Source organism: Propithecus coquereli, unplaced genomic scaffold (genome assembly GCF_000956105.1).
Source record: "Propithecus coquereli isolate 6110/MARCELLA unplaced genomic scaffold, Pcoq_1.0 Scaffold76, whole genome shotgun sequence".
Taxonomy (NCBI): Eukaryota; Metazoa; Chordata; class Mammalia; order Primates; family Indriidae; genus Propithecus; species Propithecus coquereli.
The window spans coordinates 779,738-790,567 of record NW_012153729.1 but is presented as its reverse complement, the minus strand read 5'-3'; the positions used below and the strand labels follow the sequence as shown (position 1 = coordinate 790,567).

At 54.8% G+C, this 10,830-nt stretch overlaps 1 protein-coding gene across 1 annotated transcript in view; it reads left to right on the top strand.

The window, feature by feature from the left end:
- RGS9 (regulator of G-protein signaling 9) overlaps nucleotides 1-8,022 on the top strand; it is an 81,255-nt gene extending 73,233 nt beyond the window's left edge. Inside the window, exons 17-18 of the mRNA XM_012662219.1 lie at nucleotides 6,062-6,546; nucleotides 7,872-8,022. Of these exons, the coding sequence (XP_012517673.1) occupies nucleotides 6,062-6,546; nucleotides 7,872-8,022 (636 nt within the window). The remainder of the gene's footprint in view (nucleotides 1-6,061; nucleotides 6,547-7,871) is intronic.
- The last annotated feature ends 2,808 nt before the right edge of the window (nucleotides 8,023-10,830 follow it).

The following is a 10,830-nucleotide window of genomic DNA, read 5'->3' as shown; positions in this document are numbered from 1 at the left end:
ATTATTATTTATTTTTGCTTAAACTAGTGGTAAGAATGAAAATCAATTTTAAAAAATAGGGTTGTGCACAGTGCACCTTGGATGACCGAGTTATCACACGGAACGGTACATTTTTTTTTTTAACGTTAAATTTTGCTCTGAGATTTTTGACAGCTACCAAGCAAAATGAGAGACATATTGGCTTTGGGATTCTATTGTGTCATGAAATAAAGCAATCAAGGCCTTCTTCACCTAGATCCTTTCCCCACTACTAGGTCCCAACAGGAAGTTGAAAATGTACTGAGAGAGAAAGAGAGAAAGAGAAAGAGACACACACACACACACACACACACACACACACATACATGCACATACATGCACACACACATACACACATATTGATTTCTAAGCCATTCCTGTTCTAGGCATGAAGGGCGCCGAACTGAGTAAGAGAGTCTCATTATATTGAGTTAACATTTTAGTGGGGGAGATAGACAGCAGGTAATTAATAAGTGCTTTGAAAAAAAAGAAAGCAGGTTCAAGTAATTCTGAATTATGGAAGGGGAGTAATTGTAGATGGATTCTCTCACCTGGAAGTGATTGTTGAAACTGTGAGCGCGGACAGAACTCCAGGGAGGGAGAGTGGACGGGGAGAGGAGGGAAGGCTCGGAGGGAATCCTGGAGAAGGCTGTATTCTCAAGGTGCAAGAGAGAGAAGAGCTAAGAATGGGGTGAGGGAGCTGTGAGAACGCGTCCCTGAGGGAGGGAGGGGAGGATAAACGTGGGCGGGCAACAGTGTCATACAGAGACAGTTAGCGCTTGTGCGGCTTCACCGCTGTCTCACCTCCAGGCATCCGCTCTTTTCCACTCTGACTCCTGCCTGCCCCTAACCTAAGTGTTGCCAGTGCTCTGCCCGCCAACCCTAAACTCTCACGTTTGGTTGTGAAGGGCTGCAGGTCCCTCCCCAAGCCTGAGGTCTTGCAAGAGCATCTGTGGCTCCTGTCACAGCCCCAGCAGGTGGCAGCTGCTCTTGCTGCCTTTGTTACCGTGCACTGAACGGTGGCCCCACAGGGCCCATGTGAATCTCCAATTGCATCAGAAGTAGTATCGATTTGGAAAATATTAATGATATATTTAAATCATTATGATAGTCTCTGTTATGCCATGTATTTAGACACCATCTGAATTCCTTAATGCCATATTTTAAACAATTTAACTTACACTAGAATATAAGTTATTCTATAAGGTACACAGGATTTCCTTTACAGAACTCCATTTTCCAGCTTGACTTTTACAGAAAAGACAGCTTTCATTGTATTAAGCGAAAACGCAAGGCCAGGGATGAAATGTGAGTCGAGTACCTAGGACCATGCCTGGCATATTGTAAGTGCTCAGTAAATGCTAGCTGCTGTACTGTCACCACCTTCATCATCATCGCCACATTCATCATCACAACCATCATCATCACTTTCACCATCATCACCATCACCACCACCATCCTCCTCCTCCTCATCATCGCTACCATCATCATCACCACCATCATCATAATCACTGTCACCATCACCATCATTGTCATCATCGCCAGCATCCTTATTGTCACTGTCACCATCAACACCATCCTCACCCTCCCTAGCAGATGGTCTCAGAACAAGCATGTGCTTTCTTCCCTCTGGCAGTGTCCTCCGATACAGTGGCTCATTATTCCTTATTATTTAAGGCGTTTCCTGATGGGTATTTAAAAGACTGTTGTCCCAGACCATCTTACTTCTCTGCTCTCCCAGAATCTCGCAATATGGTCCTCCCGGCTCTCCAGGGACGTTAGGATACGTTTGAGGGGAGGAGGGGGAGGGATTGGTGTCACGTCCTCTGTCTGCAGCTCCTAGGAGAGGACTAACCGGCAACAGAGTAGGGACTGGTCAGTCCTGTGGCCCCGAGTTCCGTGACTGCAGGCAGGGTCAGTTCTAACGGGGAAGGTCCTGTGCTGGACGGTGTCGCGTGGGTGAGTGGTAGGAGGGATGGTGTGTTCACCCGTGCGGATTTTCCCCCATGGGCCCAACTTCGATTGTTCGCTTTTGGGGGCTGCGGAGAAGCGGGGAGCAGAGCAGACGGGGAGGGGAGACTGCACACTGCATGCTGCGCCTGGATGCGGCCCTCTGCTCCCCTTCCTGCTCCCCGGAAGTGCGAGTTCAGGTGGCCACAGGGTCTCCGTCAAATCCTCACCCAGTTTCTGAGGACAGAACACGAATCACATCTCTGTGCACCATCCGCTTGGCCATCCACCGACAAGCCTGTGGTTGTGTCCTCGTGTTAACGCGCCCGCTCCATTTCCTGCTCCGCCCCGCCCCTGGGTTCCTCGCACAATAAAAAAGCGGCACGCAACAAACCGCACCGAGCTCTCCTTCACTGTCTCTGTCGTGTCACATTCTTTGCCGTGTGTCCTGCATGCCGCTGCTTTGCTGCTGCACACCATGGGTGGGTGGGTCACGGGCTGCAGGGGCGGGTTCGTGGTTCCCTGGGGGGAGAGGGCAGGAAAGGCATCCTGCTTAGAGTGTCCAGGCCCGGTGAGGCTAATGGCCATTTGCCCAGAAGATAGGACCATCTCAGGCCAGGTAAGTGGCCACCTTCCTCACCTGTCTGTCATTCACCCTGGAAAAGAGAAGATGCCAGGGGAGGCGTGGGGTGGGGAGAAGAGGGACACAGAGAGGAAGGAGGTGGGGGGGGTGCACAGAACTGGGGCTATATGGAGAGGCTAGTCCCGTCATAAGCTGTGTGATCTTGGTCAGGCTGCATCCCCTCCATGAGCCTCAGTTTTCTTATCTGTAAAGTGGGATCATAACAAGAGTTTATTACAAATTCTACGGAGGTGGGATTCAATGTAATGAACCCAAGGAGCCCGACTTTGATATCTCTGTATTTTGGCAAAGTCTGTTTTTTAGTTTTGGTATTTTGGGGCTGTTCTCCAGGACCCCAAGTTCTATCTGAATCCCATAGGCAGTAGAATGGTGATATGGGTCAGTAGGAAAAACAGGGGCTTTTGGGTCCCACAGACCTGGGCTCAGATTTTCATTTAGTCATCGCTTCAGTTTTCTCTTTCTGTGTATGAAAAGACCACAAGCAACAGCCATGTATCAGCTCACAGTCGTGCAGGTGAGGCTTGGCTGGTGTCGTCCAGGCTGCTATAACAAAATATCATAAACTGGGCAGCTATAAACCACAGACATTTCCCACAGTTCTGGAGGCTGCGACGTCCACGACTGAGGCACCGGCAGATCTGGTGTCCGGCGAGGGAGGGCTGCTTTCTGGTTCAAAGATGGCGCCTTGTGCTGTGTCCTTACTCGGTGGAGGGGCCGAGCTAGCTCCCTGGGGTCTCTTTCATAAGGGCACTAATCCCATTCACAGGGGCTCTGCCCTCATGACCTAATCACCTCCCAAAGGCCATCACCGTGGGGGCGAGGACTTCAACATATACATTTTGTGGGGGACACAAACCTTTCTATAGCAGCCAGGTTCTCTGCCCAGGGTCTCACGCCCAGCATGTCGGCCAGGCTGACTGGGCTGTTATCAGAGCCTCTTGGGAAGAATCTGCTTCCAAGCTCATTCAGGCCGTTGGCAGGATTCAGTTCCTTGTTGAGGACCCAGGGCCCCGTTTCCTTGCTGGCCATCAGCTGGGGCTGCTGTCGGCTTCTAGGGGCTGCCCACATTCCTTGCCGTGTGGTCTCTGCAGCCTTAAAGCCAGCAGTGGAGACTTTTCTCCCTGGATGAATCCCTATCATGCTTTGAAGCTCTCCGACTTCTGCATCTGGTCTTGACTCAGACTGAAGGGCTCGTGTGATGAGGTCATCCCCACCTGGACACACCCGGCTCCGCCTCATCACAGAGCCTGGCCACAGGGGTGATCGTCCCATGGCACTTACAGCTCACGCTGGCACTCAAGGGCAGGGGAGGGGGATCCCGGGGCCATCTCACTGCCTAGTGATGAGAGTTGGGGAGGGCAATGGACCCCTCTGCACCTCAATTTTCCGTTCTCTAAAATGGGGTGGTGATATTTACAGAGGAGCCGAGTATCTAGCATGGAGTAGATGCTTGATCTATTTGAGGGCTGTAATTTTCACCTAACAGTTGTCCCCCAAACCCTTAATCAGGCCAAGCTTTTCCCCGTTGTTATTATTACTATTTGCAGAAGGTGTCCCAAGTGGAGACGCACCTCCCTGCAGCAGGGAGGTGGCTAGAAGCCTGGCGCAGAGCTCCTTGAGCTCACCGGGCAGAACAAGCCCAGGTGTCGGTTGGAAAACACTTTCCCTGAGTCACAGCCCGCTGAGATGCTCCTTCAGAGAGTCCGGGCTGAGCCTGGTTCTGCATTTGTAGCGAGCACCCTGGGTGGCTGGTGTGGGTGATCTGCCGGCCACACTGAGGCATCCAGCTAGTGGTCACGACGCAGGCTCTGCAGTCAGCCAGTCGGGTTTCAAAGCCTGCCCCACGGGGCCCAGAGGGGCGTCCCTGGGGGAGTGGGTTGGCGTCTCCCAGCATCAGTTTCCCCATCTGTAAGATGGGATAGTAACAGTTAGTTGCTTCACTGAGGGGCTCTGTGGAGTAAGTGCCATAATCCACTGCGGAGTAAAGTGCCCGGCCCAGGGCCTCACCTCTGCCGAGTCCTGGCTGTGAATTAACATCATTATTAGAGTCGTAACCCAGTGGCCCCAGGTGGCCTCTGGGAGTCTGGGCCGTAGAGCAGGGGCTCTGAGCTACTGTTTCAGAACAGAATCTTGTTTGAACTTCAGGGAGTGAATGGGAGAGAATGGTGATCCCCCGACCCCAGCCCGGCCCTCTGCAGCCCTCTGCCCTTTCTCTTCCTCAGAAAGCTGTCTGTGGGTGCACCTGCCCTTCCCTCTGCAGGTGATCTGGAAACGGGCCGCCCTCTGCAGGAGCAAGCAGCCTCCTGCTAGGCCTTGGGGCTGCCTCCTTCTGCCCAGGGCAGTGCCCGGGCCCAAGGGGCAGGAGGATGCCTCTGAGCAGGACGCCGTGGCTGTGGCAGTTTAAAAGAGGGTTTGTTCTTTACTGGAGTCACTTTCAGCTCCCTCTTGGAGGCGGTGCTGGGCTGACTGTCACAGAGCCCCCAACCCCTTCTCCCAGGACCAGCACATCCCCAGCTCTGTTCATGCTGGGCTTGGACGTGGCACAGGGCCACAGCAGGCCTTTGGGAGGGGACACGGCCCATGTGTCCCACGTGTTCTGCCAAGGGAAGAGAGGTGATAGCAGAGAGCCCCACTGAAAATTGCAACTTTAATTTCCTTTTGTCAGCTCAGGCAAAGCTCTCTCAGCCTCCTTGGGCTGAAAATGCCACATCCACCCCTCCTGCCCACATGCTCTGGGGGTTGGTGGCCCAGGGAGGTTGAAGTACTTCCCCTTTCTCCACTGAACACCTCCTCACCCCGTGTTTCCCGTTTCCATCTCACCTGCACGGCCTGGTTTCACGCTCAGCCTTGCTTCCCGGATACCCCTGCCCTGCCCGAGGGGCGGCTGGGGAAGGTGCTGGGCCTCGGCCGCCCCACAGGGCTTGTCAGTGTGGACACCAGTCTGGGCCCCAGACGAGGTGTGGCCTCAGGCCTGGAGGAGTCAGTGAGGCACGAGCTGGGACTTCTGGCACCTCCACTGCTCTGCTAACAGTGTTTTAAATGCCTCCAGACCCGAGGTTGGGGACCAAGGATGGGGAAGGCATGACACGGGGTGTGGCGGGTACTAAGCATTGCTCACGTGGGGATGAGAGTGGAGGGGTGATCGGGAATTCGGCCTGGCCACGCTCCAGCATGGCGGGCCTGGAGGAAGGTCAGTCTGTGCCCTGGGATACAACTGGCTGGCCCCAGGGATGGTGGCCAGGGCTGGGGGACAGGCCGGTCCCTGGGCCAGAGGCCTCCGTATTGCTGTGTTGTTGTCACAGGTGGCTTTGGACACCCTTCCCACCTCCCCAGGGGGAGCCAGGCCAGGCCTGCGCTCTCCCCATCGGAAGGGGTCTGGGTTAGCGCAGGGCAGCCAGGGGTCCCTGCCGCACAAGCCACGCCTGAGCGCTCTCCTTTCCTCCCCTACAGCCGGGCCAGCACTTGGCCCCCAGCCCGCACCTGGCTGTGTACACCGGGACCTGCGTGCCGCCCTCTCCTTCCAGCCCCTTCGCCTCTTCCTGCCGGTCCCCCAGGAAGCCCTTCCCCTCACCGGGCCGCTTCATCCGGCGGCCCAGCAGCACCATCTGCCCCTCGCCCATCAGAGTGGCCTTGGAGGGCTCCTCAGGCGTGGAGCAGAAGGGGGAGCCCAGCGGGTCCAGGGCCCCCCAGGGGCCCTCTGACGCCGAGGGCAGCGAGGCCTCTATCGACGGCGCCTGGCCCCGCAGCCGGCCCAGGGCCCCCCCCAAGGCCCGCGTGCCTCTGTCCTTCAGCAGGTTTCTGCGACGAGGCTGTCTGGCCTCGCCCGTCTTCGCCAGGCTCTCGCCCAAGTGCCCCGCAGTGTCCCACGGGAAGGTGCAGCCCCTGGGGGACGTGGGCCAGCAGCTGCCACGACTGAAATCCAAGAGAGTAGCAAAGTAAGAGCCAGGGGGTGTGCTGTGCGTGCACCGGGCCCCATGGTGCCCTGGGTGCTCTGGAGCTGGCGGCTGGGGTGGGAGGGCTGGAGAGCAGATACCCGGATGGGCCGCTCAGATCCCTGGGCCCCCAGAAGGTCTCCAGAAACTCAGTTTGTCCTCCCCTCTCTTCCCGAGAAGGAGAAGGAGCAAGCATCTTTCTTTTCCATCTTTTCCCCCTTCTAAGCTCTGTTGCTCACCCTGCCCCTTCCCAAGACTATTAGTCCAGTAAATCCATTGCATTTGTAAACAGCAGGGAAGATTGGGGGCAGCAGTGAAACCCGCAGGTGGTAGGATGCCCAGGGCATGGTCCAGGGGCTCAGCCCCTCCGCCACCTAAGTGCCTTGCCTCCCTTCCCCCCACCCCTCCCGCATCCACCGGCACCATCTCTCAGAGGGGCTTGTGGAGATCCTCGTTCCAGCAGTCGTGTCTGTGAAAATGAAAGCGCCTGAGCGGTGGCCCCTCTAAACTCCACTGGGCGTGGTCCTGCAAGGCTGACCTCCGAGAGCCCGAGGTGCCTCGAGGCCGTCCGCGGGTGCAGAACTGAGGCTCTGCGGAGTGCTTGATAAAGCCTGGACCAGCGCCAGGAAGAAAAATTGCAAGCAACGCAAACCAGAGAACCAGCCCCCCACCCTATTGGGTTTTAGGGGAGGCGGTCAGGGGCAGCCCTGCACCAATCACCACGCTCCTGTGTTTGCCCTGCCTGGGCTTGGAGCAGGGAGCGCCATGCAGAGTCTTAGGTTGCCGTGGATACCCGGGGAGCGTGGCTTCTGCCTGCAGTGTGCCCAGCCACGTGGAGGTTGTCACTTGCTCCCGCCTGCGTTGCTGGGGGAGAGGGAGGGCGGGTGGCTCTGGGTGCCTTAGCAGAGGGACAGGATCCCGTGTGAGTGCGTCTATTGATTTTTCCCGCCTGGCCTTGCCGAGGGAATGTTCTAGCTCTGTGGCCACTGCTATGCCTCACGCACGGGCTTTTAAAAGGCTCTCTTCTCAGGGGTCCCCACTTCCTCAGAGGGCAGTTTAAAGGGCCGGCATGTCCTACAGGGACGTCCTGAATTCATCAAAACCATAAAAATTCAAGCCCTTTGGAAATGAAAATAAAGCATCTTCAGAATTATCTTTAATTCAACAGACAAATATGAACCCTCAATAAAAGGGGAAAGGAAGCCAATTGCTGGGCACACGGCTCTTGGTAAATGCACCTGGGCACTAATCTCCAGGGATGTCAGGATAATCTGGGATTTGTTGTCCCTCCTGCCCCTACATTACTTGCTTTCCTCTTGCCCCTGAAGCTTTTTCCAGATCAAAATGGACGTGCCCACGGAGAGCGGGCTCTGCCTGATGGACTCGGAGGACACTGCGACAGGAGAGGCGGGTGACCGGGCCATAGAGAAGGAGGTCATCTGCCCCTGGGAGAGCCAGGCCGCGGGGAAAGCAGGCTGAGCCAGGGGCTGGACCAGGAGGACGCTCCCAGCAGGCGCCGCAGGGTGGGGCCACAGGACACGTTTTCTCGAGAACCAAAGCGGTTAGGATGACGTCTGAGGACGGGAGAGACAAGGGCTGGTGGATTGTGGCAAAGGATGCTCTGGCTGGCTCCCAGTGGCCAACTCTCCTCCTCCTCCTCCTTTCCCTCCCTTGGGCAGAAAAAAGGCATGTGGACCAAAAGACTTTCCTTGCTGCCTTAAAACCGATAAAAGGTTAACTTGCAAGAGCTTCTTGGATTGGAATGTTAGTGTGTGTCTGGTTTTACTAGCTATTTATGAACGATTATTTATGAGTTAAACTCATTTCTCCTTCAGTTTCCTGGACAAAGGATGTCGTCGGGTCACTTCCAAGAGCTCCCTCGCTGTCTAAATTGGTTTGTGCATGAGGCTTCATCAGCTAGGCACCCCAGGGCTGCCCCGGGGTGTCGGAGGAGGGCTGGGAAAGACACACTCCTAGAACGCCAGGCGTGTTCATTCGGATTCTCCAAGAAGCAGACACGGAGACGCGATTTGATGGACCAGAGATTTGTTGGGGAAAACACTTGGGGAAGATACAGGGCCCACGCTGGAGAAGACGGGAGTTAGGGGCTCCGGACTGTGCAGGTGCAGCGGTGACCTCTGGGGAAGGAGGGGTGGGCAGGGAGAGTCTCCAATGGCAACGTGGTTCCAAGAAAGTTTTGGCGAGGCCACTGTGGTGTCCTTAACCAAAATCATGGTCGGAGGGGTCCTGCATCTCCTGGGAATGGTCCTGCATTGCACCCCCACTATGCACCATCACTGTCTGGGAACCCTGTGAGAAGCCCGGCCGTGGCGTGGACACACTGGTGGGTCCTGAGCCACAGCAGCCAGCCCATCAGCCCACCTGCTCCCTGGAGTAGGGGCTCTGAGCACTCACTTCCATGTCCACTCTACCAGGCCAACAGGCACTTCCAGAGGTTTGCCCCCCACCCCACCAACCTCTTCCCTCAGTTACTCATTCAACAAGTATTTATTGAGTCCCTACTATGTGCCAGACGCTGTGCTAGGCCCTGGGGAGGTAGCTGTGAGTAGGAATCCTTGCCTCATGGAATTCATCTAGCGCAGTGGTTCTCCAGCAGGTCAACTTTGCACCCTCCCCCAGACATTGGGCAGTGTCTGGAGACATTTTTGGTTGTCAAGACTGGGGCAGCCGGTGGGGGTTGCTATGGCATCTAGTAGGTAAAGGCCGGGGATGCTGATGAACATCCTCCAATGCCCAGAACCGCCCCCCAACAAAAGATTGTGGGTCCAGAATATCAGTGGGGCCACTGTCTTGAAACCCTGAACCAGAGGCTACAGATTACACCCTTGCCTTTGGTTTCTGCCCAAGCCCTGGAGCACCAGTGGGTCCTGTTGGGATGATAATTGGATTGGACAGTGGGTTGAGGTTAAGGGCTACATGGTGAATGAAACGATTCTTAAAAGTCGCATGGAAGGTCCTCACAGGAGAAAAAAATGAAGTGGTTTGCCAAACCACCCATTACGTTCATCTCCTTTAACCCCCACCTTCATCAGAATTCAATTACTAGATAAGAGCCCCTGACTTGCTTTTAACCTCTGACAATTTATCTTATTTGGCCCATAAATACTGGGGCTGCTGATTCACCTCTCTGTGCACTTCTAGAAGTAAATGTTGGGTAGGTTCCTGGCTGAAGCCTGGACTTGGTGATCCCTGCAGGGAAACCACGGCACTTCAAAACTCACAGAGCATTGCTCTTTCCAGATTCTACGATGTCTGTTCCCTCAGGCTCACCAAAGGGTCATTCCTCAAGGGTTGAGGAAACTTGTCTCCCAGAAAATAAGTGAAGTGGTCTAGGTCTTTCTTGGAATGTGAATGGGCTGATTAATTTGATGCCTTTATTTGCAAAGCTGGTCTAAAATGAGACTAAAGTTGAAGCAGTCCGTACCCTAAGTCTATGACCAGCCGGTGTGTCGAGAAATAAGGAAAATCTCAACCCTAGATGTGGATACTAGTGTCTATGGGGCTCCACTCCTAAGCCCCCAGGGTCCTAAAGAGAACCTAAGCCCACGTGGTTTTGCAGCCTTAATGACAAGGCTCCAGGATCCACAAGTTGGGTTAGGTGAAGTCCAGGCTAAAGTTCAGTAGTAAACAGACTGCAGAGGGAAGGAAGTGGTTCAGACATGGAGTGTCTGTCTCTGTCACATAGTTGCCCAAAGGCAGGAGGGCAGCTCAGGGCGCATGAAGTCCAGGGAAGAGAAGAAATTCAGGGACCAATAGTTTTTTATAGTGTTGCTCCATCCAAGTCCTAATCACAGGTCTGATGCTTCTCTGTCTTGTCTGGACATTAGAATCCACCGGGGGACCTTGGAAGATCCTAATGTACAAGCCACATGGAATCCAACCAGGTCAGAATCTTTGGGGATAGAGTCTCAGCACCAGGAGTTTTTTTTTTAGAGCCTTTCCCAGGTGATTCCAATGTCCAGCTGAGGTTGGGAACCACTGCCCTGAGGTAGTGATTGAAGCTGGTTCCCCACCCCACGCCCACGTCCATGCCCAGGGAGCTAATGGGAAAAGAGGAAGTGGTGGGAAGGCAGCTCCTTCTTAAGTTCACAATCAGGAAGTAGCATGTGCCATTTCCACTCACACCCATTGGTCTGGCCTTGGTCACACGGCCACACCTAGCTGCAAAGGAGCCGGGAAACGGAGCTTCTACTTAGGCCAATGTGTAAGTAGCTAAACTTCTGGAGGAAGATGGGGAGGATGGATATGGGTGGTCTCTCCCATAGT